At 42.8% G+C, this 20,017-nt stretch overlaps 1 protein-coding gene across 5 annotated transcripts in view; it reads left to right on the forward strand.

Annotated features, from left to right (window-relative positions):
- Nucleotides 1-20,017, forward strand: part of OSBPL3 (oxysterol binding protein like 3) — a 179,288-nt gene that overhangs the window by 117,311 nt on the left and 41,960 nt on the right. For 2 of the 5 annotated variants that reach the window (XM_032304466.1, XM_032304470.1), the window contains 5 exons: nucleotides 1,857-1,960; nucleotides 2,170-2,262; nucleotides 3,294-3,450; nucleotides 13,544-13,674; nucleotides 16,611-16,718. In XM_032304466.1, coding sequence (XP_032160357.1) covers nucleotides 1,857-1,960; nucleotides 2,170-2,262; nucleotides 3,294-3,450; nucleotides 13,544-13,674; nucleotides 16,611-16,718 — 593 coding nt within the window. The remainder of the gene's footprint in view (nucleotides 1-1,856; nucleotides 1,961-2,169; nucleotides 2,263-3,293; nucleotides 3,451-13,543; nucleotides 13,675-16,610; nucleotides 16,719-20,017) is intronic. The other 3 variants (XM_032304467.1, XM_032304468.1, XM_032304471.1) reach the window with 3 other exon arrangements.

Here is a 20,017-nt window from a genome sequence, read left to right on the forward strand (position 1 = left end):
TCATGGCTCTCAGATGGCACTCGTTGAGTATTCACACCTCGGGTGAATTTTCCTGTCACTAGTCTACATTTCCTCTCAGAGCTCGCTCACTGAGTTTGCACAGGTGATGACCAAACGATACTCTCCCTGCAGAGCTTCCCATCTTCACCTGGCTGTGCATGGTGAAGTATTCTTTAAGTACCCACGTCTGATTTCCATGAGGACCTACTAAATCGCTGTCTCCATGGGTGGGCTCTGTGCAGTCCTCTGGTTGTTGTCGATGTTATTGTTTTTAAGTACCCAAACTGACTCCTGTGTACATCCAGGATTGGGAGTCATGGCTCACAGTAAGTGGGCGAACCAAATGGAGATCCCCACGAATAGGAGTTTTCTCCCCTAGTTGCACACACAATCACCAGAAGAGCATTTGAAAGGCAAGAATACCCACTCTCCAGAAGAATCTTTAATTTGGTCTGCACTTGGGCCCTGGCATCACTGATTTTCTACAGTTTCCCAAATGACTCTGATAAGGAGTCAGGATTGAGAACTCTTCCATAAGGAAGCTCAGTGTTCTCAACCCTAATGAGCTAAGAACCACACAGGGAACTAAAAAACAAAACAAGTCACCAGTGGGATTGGGGATGTTCTGATTTAATTATCTCCAGAAGGGAGTCAGACATATGGAATTTAAAGAATTTCCCCAGTGGATTTTAAAGCAAAGCCATGATTGAGAACCGTGATAAGAGAAAGATGCCAGGTCTTGAAAAGTGCATTTTCTCCGTTGAATGCAGATACTATCACATGTGGGGCCTTATAAGATTTGCCCTCCCAGTAAACGTCACTCAGGAGCTTCACTGAGTGACATTTTTGGCACAGGTATCTCTGGGCCAGCAGCACAGGCCTGGCCTGCAAACTTATTTGAAATGCGAATTCTCAGTCGGAATCAGAAACTGTGGGCAGATCTCAAGGATCTGTGGTTTAATCAGTTCTTCAGCTAATTCTTTTTTTTTTTTTTTAAGATTTTATTTATTTATTTGACAGAGCGAGATCAAAAGTAAGCAGAGAGGCAGACAGAGAGGGGGAAGCAGGCCCTCTGCTGAGCAGAGAGCCCAATGAGGGGCTCGATCCCAGGACCCCGGGACCATGACCCGAGCCAAAGGCAGAGGCTTTAACTCACTGAGCCCCCCAGGCACCCCCCCAGCTGATTCCAATGAGGCCAAAGTTTGAGAGCCGTTGGGTCTTGATTTCTCAGTGGAAACAGCCACCATCATCCAACAAACAGCAAATTAAGGACTGTCTTTTGAGTTAGGGACCAAGAAACTGGTGTGAGAACTCTTAGGTCCTCTCAGGTCAATGTGCAGACAATCACCACTATCTCATGTGGGTCCCTGATCGATAGGTGTCCTTGGAGACCAGTACAACCTTCATTTTTTTTTTTCATTCATTCACTTGTCTGGAGTCCTCGGAAGCAAAGAATGACACCCTGTTATTGCAATATTGGACATAATGATGCTAATGATGGGAGCTGATTTACTCACTGCTGACCAGGGTACCAGCACTCCAAAAGCATGCTGACCTATGTCAGCTCACAATTACCCTATAAAGGGGTGTATAATTCTCTCCCTTTCCCAGATGAGGACACTGAGGCACAGAAGTGATATAATTCGCCCAAGATTCAGAGTTCAGGAAGTGTTCAAACCAAGGCAGTCTTGTTCTCCAAATCTATGACCATCACCATAGCTGTGCACTGCCTCTTCTGTAAAAAAGGAAGAAGTAAGATTGTAGAGAGAAATTTAAGAAGTATCTGGCATGAGCATAGGGCAGCCTGGGTGCCAGGATGAGGGCTTATGAATCTTCTTTTTGCTTTTGTCCCACAGACCTGGCACACTGCCACACATACCTGGTGGAAATGAGCCAGCTCCTGCAGAGTATGGACGTCCTGCACCGGACGTATTCGGCGCCTGCCATCAATGCCATCCAGGTCAGCCAGATCCCTCTGCTGTTTGCACTGTGGTGTTTTTCTGCTTCCCTCTCTCCTCCTCAGCCTCGAGCTAACAGTGGGACGTTGTCCGGTCTTGGTTGCTTCCGCCATATTCCAGGGGACGGAGGTGGTCACTTTGCTGTGCAGTTTTCCCTCTTCGGTCTGGGAGGCCTTATTTTCTGTGCTCTCTCTCCTGTTTTGAAACAAAGGGTACAGCTTTTGAAAGTCCCAAAAAGGAAAAAAGATCTCACAGGAGGTGGCGGTCCAGAGCTATTGGCAAAGACACTACAGGAACGCTGCAGGTAACCGCTGCTTCCCCTGCTCTCTGGCCCGCATGCTGGGGGCTGCGGGGACTCCGATGGGATTTTCTGCAGTTGTGCTCGCTAATAGCCTGTGCAGAGAGAAAGTCAATCACTTCGATTTTCTGGTTGCTACAATAAGCATGTAATGGAATTGGGTAAGGGGAAATGGCATGAAGATGGAAGGAGTTGGGCCCTTTCTTGGACTTAGGTTTCCCCTTCTTTAATGCCAAACCCACTTGCCCTCTTCCCTGCTTGCGTGTGTGCTTTGACCCACCTCTCCTGTGGCTAGTCAGGGGATTCATCATCCCTCTGAGCCCACTGGAGTCTCTGAAGTGGGACATTGTGCAGACTCTCTTTTGCCTCTGTGTCCAACCCCCCAGACCCCCATCAGAGTTTCACTGTGTTACACTAGCTGCCAATTTCCTGAGTGCACAGCTAAGCCAGAGGCTAAGATTTGCATCTCAGCCATTGCATATTAAATGGGGACATTGTTAAGGTCATATAAATCAGAGACTTAATGGATAAGTCATTGTCTATACTCATGTATGTTCTTTGGTTCAAAGCACTTTATGGGTTGAACGTCAGTACTTTCAAAGTGAAGAATGATTTGTGTACAGACATGTGAGAAGTTAGCTTTTTGGAAGCACCGGATGCAAATTAAGGAAACATTCTAAAACCTAGCCACTGTTCACAACCTAGGTACTGGATGGCTATTGCCAGGAGGAGGGAATTGAACAGAAATGAGAAAGAGTGTGGCAGCTGTAGCTGTCATTTCCAACCTAGAGCTTTAATGGTTCAATCATTTGCAAAAGAATATGTGATTTCTCACCCATTTTTATTTTGCAAGAAGCCAGAGCAAGTTGCTAGAGAAAGTGCTTTCCTGGGTTTTCATTTATTTTCTTTTAAGTTGTCACTCGGTAGAAAGATTTACCTATAAAATATTCTTCTACAAAATTCTAATTTTAGTACCAAGTAAATATTCTAAGCCTCTTGCATCTGAGAAGGAATGTCTCCCTTTGGTGTCACTTCAGGTCCCCAAACCTTTCTCTGGCCCAGTAAGACTGCATTCCTCCAATCCTAATTTGTCAACATTAGATTTTGGAGAAGAGAAAAATTACTCTGATGGCTCTGAAACCTCGTCAGAGTTTTCTAAAATGCAAGAAGACCTGTGTCATATTGCCCATAAAGGTAAATGAGTTTCCTTTCTTCCTGATGTGTTTGATGAAAATGTCAGAGGCATGTCTGGGTATGGGATGTCCTTGGAGAGGGAATCTTAGCTGGTTCATCTTCTGCTCTAGTAGGATTTGGGGCAATCTAATTTTTATTTTATTTCCCTGTACTAGGGAGTGTATTGACAGGAAGTTTCTTTTTTAAGCCCCTAAGGGAAAGAGTGAGAGCATTCGGTATTCTTTAACTCACATGCTGCTGGTGGCGGTATGAATTGGTGCTTTTCTGGAGAGCGATATGACATTATGTTTCGAGCTTAAAAAAAAAAAAATCTGCCTATCTAGCAATTCCATTTTGAAGAATTCATTCATAGAAATTACTTTAGAATTTATCCAAATAAAGAGATCTCTTATAGCATTGTTTATCGTATCAAAAATTAGACATAGATGTTCAATATCATTAGCCATTAGGAAACTGCAAGTTAAAGCCAGGATGAAATATTACCATACCCCTATTTTAGCTCCAAAAAGATGCAAATGCCGGTGAGGACATGGAGAAACTGGGTCTCTCACCTGTTGCTGGTGGCAATGCAGGATGGTACAGCCACTCTGGACAGTGGTTTGGCAGCTTTATATAAAATTAAACATCACTTACCATTAAATCAACATTCACATTCCTGGCCATTTATTCCAGAGAAATGTAAACTGAAGTCTATACAAAAACATGTTCAGAACAGCTTTATTTGTATTTATTTGTATTAGCTAAAGATCGGAACAACGCAAATGTCCTTCAACAGGTACACGGTTACACAAACTATAGGACGTCCTTACAATGGAATACAGCTCAACAGCGAAAAGGACCAAATAATGATGTGTATGCATAGCTGCCTGGGGGGATCTCGAGGACATTATGATGAGGGAAAATAGCTGGTTTCTAAAGGTTGTGTAGTGTATGTTTCCATGTATTAACACTTTTGAAGTGATAAGATGATAGGAATAGAGATTCGTGGTTGCCAGGGCTCAGGGAAAGAGAGAAAATACGGCTGTGATCATGAAGGGGTAACAAGAGGGATCTTGATGGTAATGGAAGGTTCTGTATCCTGATTGTGGTGGGGGTTCCATGAATCTACACGTGTGATAAAATTGCACTGATGTGTATTTACACACATAGACACAATGAGAGCACATAAAACTGGTGACATCTGCGGGCGAACTACAGAGGTGGCCAAGGTCAGTTTCCAGGTGTGGATAATGTAGCATAGTTCTGTAAGATGTCACCACAGTGAGAAATGAGCTATAGGGTACCCAGGACCTCTCTGTACTGTTTTTGCAACTTCCTGTGAATCTATAGTAATTTCAGAGCAGAAACTATTTCTTTAATGGAAATAACCTAAATGCCAAATAGGGAAATTGGATTTTTAATGTAATATAATTATGTGATAGAAGAGTCAACAGCACAGGAATAAACATATGGAGCACACAGCTCTGAGGTTGGGTATTCACTAAGTACTTTACAAGCACTGTTTCATTTCACTCCAGCGGCAGCATGTGGAGCAGATAGTATTGTAATCTTCGTTGCACAGATAAGAAAGCTGTGGCTCGAAGAAGCTGAAGAGCTTCCTGAGTAAGAAAATGGTAGGAAGTGACCCACTGACACTTGAATCCAGTCCTCCTGGCCCAGCGTCTGGTGTCTCACCGCCCTTACACAGGGCTACTTTTACAGACACAGAAAGATGTTCACAACACACTGTTGAGTAAAAATACGTTGAGTAAACAATGTATAGGTAGGATCCTATCCATTCGGAAAAAATGAACTATATAAATTTGGCACATAGAGGTGTATTAAACAGTCTGGGAAGATCTACACCGACATTTTAATGATGGAGACTGGACTTGCAAAGGCTTGTTATCTTCTTATTGCTTATCTTTTTAAAAAATGTGATGTATTTATCATTTTTTAAAGGGGCAGATGGGTTTAAAAGTTTTAAATGGGAAGGCAGTGGGGTGCCTGCGTGGCTTACTCAGTTAAGCATCTTACTCTTGACTTTGGCACTTTGGCTCAGGTCATGATTTCAGGGTCATGAGATCAAGCCCCTGCATCAGTTGGGCATGGAGCCTGCTTAAAACTTTCCCTCTCCTTCTGCCCCTCCCTGCCTTAATTTTTTTTTTTTTTTGTAAATGGGAGGGCAGTGCTTGAAGTGAAAGGAAGGAAGATACGGGCTCTGCTGCTTTATTCCTCTGGCCCCATGTTTTTCCGCCACGACACTGTTGAACCTTTCAGGTCTCTCTTCCGTTAGCCCACAGTCGTACGAGAAACCCTTTCATGTTCTTTACAAATCCCCACCTCAACCAAACTCGTGTCCTAGTTGCTGTAATTGGTGTTGCCTTTTAGGCTTTATGGGAGGAAATCCCTGAAAAAGAACATGACTTTTCAATAACACGAGCTGTCAGGGCACTTGGGTGGCACTGTTGGTTAAGCGTCTGGACTCTCGGTTTTGGCTCAGGTGGTGAGGCTGTCTTGGGCTTGCACTAGGCGTGGAGTCTGCTGGAGATTCTCTCTCCCTCTGCCCCTCCCACTCATGCTCTCTTTTGTGCAAATAAATAAGTGGATTTTTTAAAAAAAGATTTTATTCATTTATTTGACAGAGAGAGAGATCACAAGTAGGCAGAGAGGCAGGCAGAGAGAGAGAGGGAAGCAGGCTCCCCGCTGAGCAGAAAGCCCAAGGCGTGGCTCTATCCCAGGACCCTGAGACCATGACCTAAGCCTAAGGCAGAGGCTTAACCCACTTAGCCACCCAGGTGCCCCAAATAAGTGGATCTTTAAATTTAAAAAAAAAAAAAACATGAACTGTCTTTTTACAAATGAGAGGATAATGCATCCCACAGCAGGGATATCCTGCATTTTATCACGGAAGAAGCTGCTCCCTCAGCAGAGAGAGAGGTTGCCATGTGGAGTTCAGCCCCCAATGCCTTACCCCTGCAGAGCACTCAGCCTCCTGGACCATCTATAATGGCTGCAGCCAGCTGCTCTGCCTTTCAGGCTTTGTCAAAAAACAGCTGGCCGCAGAGCTGCCACACGCCTAGACGAGGTCGAGATCTGTGCTCCCAGAAAGGTCCAGGTGTGCTTACTCAACAACAGCATCCTTTGCCCTGTGGGCTCACAGACTCGAATTGCACCGGGAGCCCAACAGGCTGTGTTTCCCTGCTGTGGTTTTCAAGTACGCTCGCATAGACTGAAGGGTCTCTGGGAGTCCCTTTCACACAGGCTGTGACTCGGAGTCCTCTTGGGATGGAGACACTGCTCAGGTTTGTCCTCAGTCCCGCACGCTTGTGTGCTTGCTCACTTCCATACATTCAAACTCAAAGCATCTTGACCTTTCCTTTCTTCCTGCCTGAGCCTGACCTGGTCAAGGACAGTTTTTGTGATACTTTCTTGACTGTATGACTAATCTATCCACTGTGATTCCAGGGAACGTGAACTAAATGTAGGAATTCTACTGATGTTGTAACATAGTCTGTGTTACTTACTTTTTCTTTAATTTGTCAAATGCATCTGTGTTCTCTACTTTTTAGAAGATTAGATCAAAGGTTAGACAACCTATAGATACCCATCATAGGTGAAAAAGTCCTTATATATTATAAATGGAATTTGCTTTTTATGGCATATCTCATTGGTTCATGTGTCTGGCTTTGAGCATATGTTGACACACATTTAAGTAAGCAGAGAACAAAATACTAAAACTTAAAAGAAATTAAGGAATTTACATTGCATATATTAACTATTACATCTCTCCAAATATATTTCACAGAACATTTTGCCCATAAAATGCTTTTAAAAACTAAAGAATTCCATGGTTAAAAATGTTTGGAAAACCCTTCTGACTATGGTCCCCTTTGAATTTGCCCCAAAACAGTAAATATTAAAGGCCCTGAGAAGTCCTGCAGCAGAGAAGTCGGTTAGCTTTAAGTCAGTGATTTTCAATGTATTTGGAAAACTTTTCCTCACTTCCCCAGTAGCTGTTGATACCAAGGAACTAAAGTTCTTGAGAAACATAATGCCAGAACATAGTAAATAATAAACTTTTATGGAGCTAACCCTCTATACCATCTGAATCAGAAGGCAGACATTCATTCTAGGCCACTCTGTTATGACTAGCTGTGGAATTTTTAGCTCACCAATTGACTTCTCTGGTCCTCAGTTGCCTCATTTGTTAAATGTCCTAAAATATGGGGTGCCTGGGTGGCTTAGTTGGTTAAGCAAGCTGCCTTCAGCTCAGGTCATGATCCTGGAGACCCAAGATGGAGTCCTGCTTCAGGATCTCTGCTAAGCAAGGAGTCGTCTTCTCCGTCTGACCTCCCCTCTCTCTTTCTGTCATTCTCTCTCTCTCTGTGTCAAATAAATAAATAAAATCCTTTAAAAAAAAAATCCTCTCTTAAAAAAAAAAAAAAAATGTCCTAAAGTAGTTCTCCTGACTTTTGGGTCTCAAATTCTGTAACTATTTTCTGTGATTGGTTATTTTGTTCTGAATAGAAAGAATTCATGCTGTTGCTTATTGTTACAAGAAGTTTTTATGAGACAGTGTTCTATTCTTAGCTGAAATAGAAATGACTGAATATGGTGAGCAGTTCTAGGATAGAAAAGCAAGGACTAGGATAGGACCAGGGTCCTCTGGGAATGGGGCATTTATGTTTGGCTTTGGAAAGAAACAAGGCTTACTGATACTTTCCTGAAGGCATTTTCAGACAGGGAAATCCTGATTTATAAATGAAAAGGTTAAAAGTAGAACAGAATTAAACTGTATTCCATTATTTAGTATTCTTTCATTTTTGATTCTTTTCCTATGTTGAGTTTTAATTGTTGGAGGATCATTTTCTGAAGTGTTTTGAGTTTCTGGAAGCATTGGATAAAGAGCCAAGCATATCACAGTGATATCATTTTCATAGATTAAAAGCTAGAAGCTATACAGAATTTAAAGAAAAGCCAGATCATTTATCAAGCATAATTTAGAATTCAGCATGAAAATATACTGAGCACTTATATTTATGAAAATTATCCAGAAATAAGTAGGACCATTTAATCAAATTACCTAATGTATCTAAATGAAAGAACCATTTGGATAGAATATCAGAAAGTACTTTAAAACCATGGATATCTTGTGAGGTTTGAAAATGAGAGGAAGCAGATTAGAGAAGTTAAAACCACCCCAGATATTTTAGGTATGTTATCATTTCGAAGAAAATTCAGCAAAAAGTGCTTTTCATTAAAAAGAAACTGATATCTGGGTGGCTCAGTCAGTTAAGCATCTGCTTCGACTCAGGTTATGATCCCGGAGTCCTGGGATTGAGTCTCGTGTTGGACTCCTTGCTCAGCGGGGAGCCTGATTCTCCCTCTGCCTGCTGCTCCCCCTGCTTGTGCTCTCTCCCTCTCTCTCTATCTCTGGCAAATAAATAAAATCTTTTAAAAAAAAAAAAAGAGCGAAAGAAAAGTAATGAGTCCTAATGTGGGTTGGGCACTATATGATATGTTTTCTCACTGTTTCCTTAAAGCACTCATGAGATAACGGGCATTACCCCCAACTACGGATGTGGAAACCGAGAATTCGTCCAAAATCTAAATGACAACCAATTGGTAGAAGTAGGATTTTGGTTTGCATTTGCCTTATTACAAAATGTCTTTCCCTTCTGCCACACTACCTCTGTGGACGTGGCGTCCATGGCATTACTGTCTTCCCCCAGACTTCATTCTCTTTGATTCTCAGAAACTGCTAGAGAAGGAGCATGTTCAACAGTAGAGCTCAGGTAGTGTTAAGAGTACAGGTGTCCTTCAGTACCAAACATGCTAACTGCACTCTCGCCGTCTAACTCAACAGAAGAATATCATGGAATCCTGTAGAAACCAGAAAGGTAGTGGTCCAGGAGTCAGTTGTATGCGGCGTACAACGTTCCATTCTGTCAGAACTCAACCTGCGTCCCACTCTCTTAGTACGGTGAGAGGGTCTGAGAAATGGCTAAGGACAGTCTGGGAAAGATGAGTAAACAGAGATGCCATGATTGCCTTTCGAAATTTGAACACCAAATGAACAAATAGGTAGTGCTGTTTGCCAGTGAAGAGACACAGAGGGAAATTTTGGCTTGGGCACAGGAGGACTTCCTTCCCTGCAGCAGATCCTAGTGGCAGAGTGGACTGCTTTAGGAGACAGAAAATGGTCTGAGAAACATGGTCCAAAATCACAGGCAAGGAGGTTTAGGGGCAGAGAAGAGTTGATCATTCCATATGGTGGGTGGCCTTAGTGATCTTTGGGGTTCTTTGTAGCTCTGAACATTGAAGACTTTCTTTCTTTCTTTCTTTTTAAGATTATTTACTTATTTATTTGAGACAGAGCGAGCGAGTGAGTGGGTGAGCAGAAAGGGCAGAAGGAGAGGGAAAGGCAGATTCCCGCTGAGCAAAGAAGCTGATGTGGGACTCAATCCCAGGACCCTGGAGTCATGACCCAAAAGCAGACACTTAACTGACTGAGCTGCCCAGGCACCACCACCAAAGCCTTTCTATGTGGTTTCATTTGTTGTCAGCTATCCATAGATGTGATGCATTCATTTGGATCGCTCTGTTTTTGTAAGTTTTTTCTTTATTTTTCTCTAACATCATGTTAGAAATTAGTAAGAAAGCATTCTGCCACAGAGAATATTCCTCACCTTTGGGATCCTGTGTCTTTAGCGGTTAATATAAATATAGTCTCCTGCAAGCAGCCCTCACAATGGCTCTGCGTGTGCTGGGCCATCAGGCTGCTGCGAATGACAATCTTCCTGTCCTCTGAGTGGCCTCACCAGTCGTTTAAGAAATTCAGTTGATAGCAATCCTTTGTCAGGTGGTTTAGGAAGCATTTTACACATGAAAATCAGATATCGTGACTGTATGACTTTCTGTTTATTTTATGCCCACCACAGTCTTAATCAGTTCTCCATTTTCTTTTTTTAAGATTTTATTTATTTGACAGAGACACAGCAAGAGAGGGAGCGCAAGCAGGGGGAGTGGGAGAGGGAGAAGCAGGCTTCCCACCAAGCAAAGACCCCAACATGGGGCTCGATCCCAGGATGCTGGGATCATGACCTGAGCCAAAGGCAGACACTTAACCGACTGAGCCTCCTAGGCGCCCCAGCTCTCCATTTTGAACCAAGGAGTGTGTATTTTGCCAATTTTAAATGGAATCTTCTCATCAGGCTGAAGGCCTTGCTTCACTACAGGCTGTCTGGAGGCCAGAGGAATGGATCTGGTAAAGTGGTAGCCAGCTGAGTACCACATTTACTTAATCTAAAGCAATAAACATGACAGTAAAATTTTTTTTTCTTTTGTAACAATGTAAAGTGACAGATGTTCCCTAGACTTATTGTGGTGATCGTTTTGCAGTGGATACAGATACCAAATCATTACGGTAGACACCAGAACTCATAGAAGGTTAATGTCAATTGTAATAGCAAATTAAGGAAACTTATACCAAAAGGCCAAAACAAAAAAACCCATGGTTTTTTCCCTCCCGGGACCCACTCAGATGAGCGTGGGTATCCTACGGAGTGTGTGTTAGGGGTGCCTATCTACTGGGCCGTAAAGTGTTAATTGCGGGGCTCGTTGCTCCCCAGCTGAGGCTGCTCTTCTGCTGTTGAACAGATTCCGGTCAGTCCCTCATTCATCAGACCCTGTACCCTGCACGCCTGTTATTGACAAGTGTTGTTCTGGCAAGAGAACGAAGTACTCTCCTAAAACCTGCATTCCAGTCCCCACCACTTCGACTCTCGTGTGTTGTTTTTATCACCATCACTCTTACTATGGCAGTAACACTTATTCTTTATTATAGGCTGCCCATGGGGTTAAGTGCTATCCCCACACTGTCCTCTTTAATCCCCATAACCATCTCATAAAGTTAACGCTCTCATGACCCCCATTTACAAATGAGGGAAGGGAAGTTCAGGTACAGCATGCACTGGCCCAGGGTCCTGCAGTGCCTGAGCGATAGAGCTGGGAAGAATCCAGAGCTGGTTCAGAGCCCACACTCTGGGTCACTCTGTTGTGCAGCCCATTCTTTTGCTCGACGGAATTGTTTAGATCAAAGCGCTAAGTGTGTTCCTTAGATATTTTTGGAAAATTTTTAGTACTTGTTTGCCTTTAGTACCTATTTACCCTGTCTTCTGTTGACAGAAGGGAAGAAATGAACTGTACTTACTAAACTAAGGAAACTGTGCATGAGTGTGTGTTTAAGCAAATTGCTTATTTGTACGATGACTTTCCGAAGATGGTCTAAATCCATCACTAAACCACAACCTCAGACGAGTTCAGCAGCAACTTGTGGAGAGATGCAGTTGTCCTTGCGGCTATGGAAATGAGGGAAGCAAGTCAGTAATGCCTATTTAGTCCTGCAGTACTGAATCAGCCACTCTTGAGTGACAGTACTTCCAAAGATGCAGCCCCGTGGAGTTCGGGAGTGTCCTCTGACAAGTGTGTCTCTGCCTCTTCCTTCTTGCTACCTTTCTAAAACAAAATGTAATAAAGGACACCGGAAAGATAATGTTTAAATGTCATATCCATGATCCGTAAGTTAGATGCCATTCCCCCATTCCTAGGGGATAACTCATACAAATGTGATCAAAATTTGATTAATTTTTTTGCTGTATGTGTTAGTGGGTTCTAAAAACTTCAGTTCTGGCATCTGAATGCCTAGCGATGCTAAGCGCTCATGGGGCTAAGTGTACACTAAAGTGAACAGGGTAGCTAAATGCCAAGTTCAGAGCCTGGGGATTCTGGATAAAGCAGCTGGAAGACTAACAAGAGTGTAGGCAACACCCTAAAATAATTTCAAATTGACAGAGTAGTTGCAGGAATAATACAAAGAATTCCCACAGATCTTTTACCCCAATTTATCACTTTCAATATTTTGCCACATATATCTTACCTCTTTTTCCACACACACTATATGTATGCACACACATAGGTGTTTCTTTTTCTGAACCATGTGAGAGTAGGAATCCTACCTCGTTTTTTTAATGCCTTTTTACTATAGTATCTATTTCCTAAGAATAGAGATAGTAATAGGGACGTAGCCACAGTGCAGTTGTGAAATTCAGGAAATTTAACATTGGAACATGACTTTGAACTCCCCTATTTACCACGTTCAGATGCTGTCAGTGGTTGCAATAACGTCCTTCAATAGCACATTTCCCCTTCAGTCCAGGATCGAACCCACGATCATGTGCCGCCTTAACTGTCATGTCTCTTCAGTTTCTTGCCATTGGGAGCAGTTTCTCAGCCTTTCTTTTTCTTTGATGAAACTGATGCTTTTGAAGGATACAGGTCAGTTTTTACATAGATGTTCCTCCTTTTGGAGTGGCCTGCCCCTGGCTGGTAATACAACACAAACCAAGGTGTATCTTCTTCAGAATATCACACCCAGAGGCACACAAGTCCATCTGAGCCCCACTGGGGATTTACTGTGGTCACTTGGTTAAGGTGCTATCTAGTTTCTTGGTTTCTAGTTTCATGACTCCCCAGTGACCAACAGGCTTTGTTTTCAAACAGTTTTGGTCTTTAGGGATAGAAACAAAATTAAATGCTGATAATGGAGAATCCAGAGCTGTTTTTTCAAGTGTCAAAATATCTTGATAGGTCATCAACTCCTAGAATTGCGTAGTCAGTAGGGGGTTTGGAATTGAAAAATATGTACACTGTTAAATTTTTTTAATAGACTTTTTCAGAGCAGTTTTCGCTTCATAGCAAAATGGAGCAGAAAGTACGGAGTTCCATATAGCCCTCCCCCTCCCACCCACCCTCAACCTCTCCCACTGCCAGCATCCCACCAGCGTGGTCCATTTGTTAAAATCAGTAAACCTACAACAAGGCAGCATTATTACCTAGAGTCCATAGTTTCAGTTAGGGTTCACTCTGGGTGTTGTACATTCCAGATGTGTTCTTTAAATGTCAACTTAGAGTGTCCCTTTGCTGTACTCTTCAGGCACTGTTTGGGGCTGTTACTTTTCTAAGTTCCTTCATAAGAAATACGTGTCTCTGTGTCTTGCATTTAATTATGCCTCTTCCTTTACTCCTTTTTATAATGATTATATCTTTCTAGTTTACTTCACTTTAAGGTCAGCTTTTAATACCCTGTCAGCGGAGAGAGAGAAGATGAAGCAGCTGATGGAACAGGATGTCTCCTCCCCGCCCTCTGCCCAGGTCATCGGCTTGAAACACGCCCTGTCATCCGTAAGTCGCATGCCTGTGTCACAGAAATGCCTGACCACCTGGCCAAGCTCTTGAATCTTTTTCTACATTTTCTGACTCTGTCTGTGCTTGTGTTGAAAATTCATGAAAAAACTAAACAAATTATCCAAATTCTGTTTTCACCTTGTATCAGATCTGCTAATTCTGAGCGCCAACACCGAGCCTACCTCCAGTCTTGGTAGCTTGTATTTCATGGAGCGTTAGAGACTTTTTTAAGTTTTATTTCTTTCCATTTATCTTGACTTTTCTGTTTCTGTAAAGCGTTTGTTGTGTGTTTGTGTGGGTCTCCAGACATCCGCTTTTTAGATCAAAATCTGGCAGTTTGGTGGAGGTTTCTTACCAAAGACTTCTCAAGCTTAGACTGACTGCAAGTGACGGGGACCAGGCGGTTATTTTAAATTCTCTGCTGCCCAGCTCTGATCCGGTTTACCACTCCTTCAAAATTGTTTGGAAGTGATTTGATATGATTTGGTAATATAAACGTTTAGCTTCTTTTTCCTGCATGGGCACAAAGAGATGAGTCATAAGGAATGTCAGATAATCATTGTGTTCTCATCCCAACAGAAAAATCACGGTCCAGCCCCACATGTTTTTCAGTCCGCTCTTCTGTTAGTCACTCTCCAGTTTCCCCATGATTCCTGTTGGGCTCCATTCAGGCGCAGTGTCCTAGGACTCTCCTTTGAACAGCTGGAGTTGTCTGATTGCTCACTCTGTATCTATCGGAAAGCTGGAGGATTTTAAAAATAGCATACCGTTTCTGTTATTTCTATTTATTTTACTTATTTATATATTTCTTTTATTTTTATCTTATTTTATTATGCCCCAGTCTTTTCTTGTCCTTTCGAATCCCTACTGCAAAGAGAGTGTGTGCACACACGGGAAGTCACCTGCTGAAGCAATACAGAACTTTTTGTTTAGGGCTGGGTCGGGGAGATGAGTTTCAGGATCTTGTTTTCAGGAGCGGATTCAGCCTTTGAGAGAACTAGAAAATATCCATTCATCTTTTCAATTCATGATATTACTGAGAAAAGTAAAGTAATGATTGTGGTATGACCTTAATGGGAAACACATTACATAGTACATATTTGCTGTCGAAAAATACTTAAGGAATATCTACTCAGTTGGCATTCCAAGTATGTTATCTTTGAAAGAAATAAAAAATAATGTGGACTTAGTCTTATTGTCGTCTACCCTGAGGAGCTTTGGGTTTTCCAAGGTCAGAGAGAAACACCCCTTTTTGGATTGCAGTGGACAACTAGCTGCACACTGGGTGCTGTTTGGGTTTGAAAGAAGTGAGGTGGGTTCCCTTTTTTTTTTTTTTAAAGTTTATTTTTTAGTGCTACAGAACATTTCTTATTATTCCCGGTCTTAATGGTTTTTAGTACTTTTAGAAAATACTTCTGATGCGTTCCCCCCGACAGGGGTCTTCTCTCTCCTGCTCTCCTCCGTTGGAGGTCTGGCCTCATTTTCTTAGTCTGCTTGTCTGGTCGAGGGCATGATATCCTAGGCCAGAGTTGTTACCCTTCTAAGGAGTTTATTCTCTCCTATGTTCAGGATTTTTGGAAACTTAAGATAAAACAAAATGATCCTTTCTTTCCTCTTTTGGCTTGAATTCTGGATTAGATTCAAGACTTGTTTTTTAAAAATAACATTTTTAGTGTCATCGCAGGGTATCAGAATGCGTATGTTTGGGCTGTACGTGCAGTCTTGGCATTCTTCTCTCTTCTCCTGTGGTTTACAAAGGAAAGAGAAGCTGCTAAAATAACACATTTTCCAGACCGTACTGCCAGTCTGGCCACTGGTATAGATTCTGGCCACTGATGCTAAGATGCCAGCAACATCTTGGCCAGAAAAAAGTGAGTACCCCATAGAGATTGTTACATGTACATGTGTGTATTTACTCAGTGTACATGTGTGTATTTACTCATTTACATTTACTCAGTGATTCCTAAATGATCCTGAAGAATTTCCAAATAATCCATTCCATTCCTGGGTATTAAAAATTAAAACCAACATCCTGTCTGAGATTTAGGCAATAGATCAGACCATGCCACATCCTTCTATGATCTCAGCAGGTAGGCCCTGTGGCACTAATGGATGGGAAAGGCTCTGAGCTTCTGGGACTAGAGCCTGGAAGATAGGACAGATCTGCGTGCAAGCACCTGGGGAGCCGACTGTGGGAGGGTCTGGGGGGACAGTCAGGCACACTTGTCCCTTTCCAAAGACAGATCATTTGGAAACATCTTCCTCTACCTTTAAGCCAGTTCCTTCCCCTCTGGGATGTTGGGATAGAGAATCTGACCTGCCCAGGGGAGGGTTTATCCGTGCCCACCTCCCTCCCCCCATTCCCAGGGCCCTGGTCCTTAGCCTTTCTCCAGGTAAGTGAAAGTGCGTAGTTGATTTTCCATAAAATATCTTAGTCATGAAGAATGAATAAAGCAATCATTACCTATATTGGGAGATAATAAAATTACTCTTCCACAAAATCCTACTTCCAAGCATACTACCTAAAGTCCAGTTCAACTGGTATGAAAATTAAATAACATTAAAAGATGTCCAGTCATAGAGGTGGGATAAGAGAAGCATGGGATCATAGAGAGAGAGCTGGGGAGGTAGGGCTGTGGAACCACTAGCCCTAGTAAGAGCTGAAGGTGTTGGTGAATTCCTTCTCCACGGAAAGCAAAGCCTCTCCAGCCCCTTCTTCCATCCCGGGAAGTGAGACCAGAGAAGGGACATCACTTCCAAAGTTTAGTGTCTTTGATCTCCTTGGCAGCTCAGAACCGTATCCTGTTGGATAACATTCAAGAAGAAAGTCCTGGAAAGTGCCCTGCTAGAGGCTCCGTCCTCCTGGCCCCCTGCTGTGCTTTTCTGATACATCCATTTATTAACAGAACCCCACTATTTTTAACATGTTCCAGGCCCTAGCACAAAACACAGACCTTAAAGAACGCTTACGCAGAATCCATGCTGAGTCTCTACTCCTCGATTCCCCCGCTGCTGCCAAGTCGGGTGACAGTCTGGCAGAGGTGGGTAAGGCTTCTCGCCTGGGAATGTTTCCACGACCGCCACCCCCTCACCCGACAGCCTCTGTCCGTCCCTGTGCCCCTCTTTTCCCTGGGGAGTGGGGAGTGGGGAGTGGTGCTCACATCTTTGCCCGCCCCGCAGCTGCTTCAGGGTCTGAACCCCGCACCCCAAGGCTTTCTTACCTACTCATGTGCTAACTGCATTGTTCAACTGCTCCCCCCCCCCCAGAAGTTGTCTTCCTTTTGTATTTCTTTACCCTATTTCCTCCTAACAATCGCCTTCTTTTCACTAGTATTCCTAGAGTGGGAATGCCCAGAGATATTTTCTTCTGTTACTTCTAAAGAGGCCCCCTTTCCTCTGCCCTGTGGTATCCAAAGTCCCTGCTAGCGTCCTTTGCCCCCTCTGTGACATCCCCTCTCCCCTTTCTTTGTGGTTGTTCCCTTCTTCTTCTATGATTTTTTTTTTCTTTTAAAAAAGCACAGCAGTACCCTGTGAGGGAAAAAATATTGTATTACAATTGAAGTGTCTTGGTCAACTAATAATATGTTAAAATAGCTTTTCTCAAAACTCAGGATGTTTATACAAAAGGTTCCTTGCATGTGTTTAAAATTAGAAACCGCAGAAAAGATACAAGTGGATTGCTCAAAAAATAAGTAGAAAAGGATAATAAGGCTTAAAAACTATCATATGTATATGCCTGCCTCAGATATGCTATATTTCTCATTAACAAACTTACTAGACTGAGAGTATTTATAATGAAAAGAAGGAAGGTAATATACAAGGCTTGTGTGTGTGTGTGTGTGTGTGTGTGTGTACATTTTTAAAAGGAGTTTCTAATGTTGAAGCTTAATCCCTCTTCCTCCTTTTCCTATCCTCAAAGAAAACAAAGCCCTCACACAATCCTTCACTCTGTGGGAAGCCCCAGGAGACTACTGGCTGATATGGGTCAGCACCAAGGACGAGGCCTGGGCATCTGCAGCCACGGGGACCATGGGCTGGGCCACATGCCCAGGGGACCCTGTTTTCTGACGAGGGACCTAACTGTCTTTGCAGAGGCTCCCAGGCTGCTGTTACTTCTGAGACGCATTCGTTGACCATGGCATTCCTCTGCGCACTCACTCCCCACGAAGAGATCTTTCCAGTCATTTTAGCCCAGACTAAACTGAATCATCTTTGACGTTGAGCACCTGAACATTACTGGACTGACCTTCATTTTAGGCCTGGGCGAGGGAATGTGCGTGGTTGCTGAAGCAGGGCGCAGTCACTCTGACTGGCCGTCGCTCAGTGCCGTTGGCCACCAGGAGCCAGGGTGTTCCGTGGGGTTGCATACCTGTTGCGAAGCAGTACTTACCTTTTAAATAGTACTACCACCTAATTGTGTTTATCAGCTTAAGCAAGCTGACCCCTCATTTATGGCTCTATGTATTTATGCCTAGTGTGCATACTTGGGGCTGTTTGCATTTTGGAAAGGAAAGTATAGAATTATAAGTCTTTACGATGCATGTTCTTAAACTGATCTCACAAGGCATGTACCTGAAGGCTCAAATGTCCTTGAGGGGGAACAGTGGTATCCCCCACATTCACACTTTCCAAAACAACCTTCTGGAGTCTTGATGATGGAGTGTTCTCCTTGCTGCTTCCTCTTACAGGGATTTTCTGTTCTCCATGTCTTATCCTGCTTTTCACTTGAGTGACTCAGGCTCACTTTTCCAGAAAGGGAAGAGACATTCTTGTCTTCAGGAAACCAGAGAGTGAGTGGAAGTGGCCGCCCCAAAGCCTAAAAATTCCATTCCCGCTTTTTTTTTTTTTTTTAGATTTTATTTATGTGTTAGAGATTACAAGTAGTTGGAGAGGCAGGCAGGGAGAGAGGAGGAAGCAGGCTCCCCGCTGAGCAGAGAGCCTGATGCGGGGCTCAAACCCAGGACCCTGAGATCATGACCTGAGCCAAAGGCAGAGGCTTTAACCCACTGAGCCACCCAGGTGCCCTTCCTGCTTATTTTTCTTAGATGGCTCCCAGACTTCCCAAGCATTCTGTCAGGGAATGACAGTCCCCACAGTGGGGTCAGCCCAGGGTGCTCTCTTCTCTGTGTTTCTGTTTTGTTCCTTACCTCTGAGTTGTGCAGATTACCCATCTTTGGCATTGAACCTGGCTCCTAGATTCTAAAATCCCCCCTCTTCTATCAGAAATTACTCCCACGTTCTATTAAGTTCTCCTGTTTTGTGTTTCTGAATGTGAACATTTAATATTATCAGCTTATTAGTTCTTACCTTATTTTAGATTCCAAATGAAAGGCCAAGTGACTTTGGGTGGTAACATTCTACTGAATCTACAGTCCGTTTAAGAGACTAATTAGGCAAGAACTTTAAAGCAATGTCAGAGAGGAAGGGAGCTCCTTCTAATTGCCTCATGGCTAGAGTCCATATGCAGTTGAATGCATTAACTCACAAAATCCTAACCACAGTTCTTTGAGGTAGGTGATGGTAGTTTCATTTTAGAGACAAGAAACCAGAGAGGTTAAGTAGCTTCTCCCAGGGCACACAGCTAGGTAGAGACCTAGTGGGGATTTCAGTCCATAGCTGGTGAGTCAGAACTGTTTTCTCAGTAGGATCTACTGCTATATATTGAGGAATGTGCCAGGCCAGAAAATATGACCTAGTGAGGCTCCAGGAGTGAAGATACGCTGGGGATGGTGTGAGAATGGACGGAATAACTATCTCAGGCATAAACACCATTTCGTATAAAAGAAACATATGATAGAAGAGGCTCGAAAATCAATGGCGAAGAGATGGATTATTCAATCAATTTTGTTGGCACAGCTCAAAAGCAATTTGGAAAGCAGTTTAAATCTTTCCGCTGCACACTAAAATGAATTGCTAGTGAATTAGAGTTAAATATAAAAACTGAAATTGAAAGATTGATTTAAAGATTTATCAAATGGCTAGAGCGCGGAGGACTTCCTAAACTCGGAAACAATAGAAAAATTAAAAAAGAAATGTTGACTCAATCTGATGGGACTTTTTAGGGAAAAAATGGTGTGTGTGAAAATATAAGGAGACAAATAATACACAAGGAAAAATATTTTCAGTGAAAATGACAGACTCAGATATTGTGAATTAGGTGATAATGTCTTTAATATGTAAGTAATAGGTAATCACAAGCAACTGAAGACCTCAACAAATGAATGGAAAAAGGGACACAATTTACCAGAAAACCCAAACACAGATTTAAAGAAAAAAAAACTTTGGACTTTGTGATACTTAAAATTTCACAAGAAAGTGCAAAGAAATGCAAAGTTCCCAA

This window comes from Mustela erminea, chromosome 11, assembly GCF_009829155.1.
Source record: "Mustela erminea isolate mMusErm1 chromosome 11, mMusErm1.Pri, whole genome shotgun sequence".
Classification (NCBI taxonomy): Eukaryota; Metazoa; Chordata; class Mammalia; order Carnivora; family Mustelidae; genus Mustela; species Mustela erminea.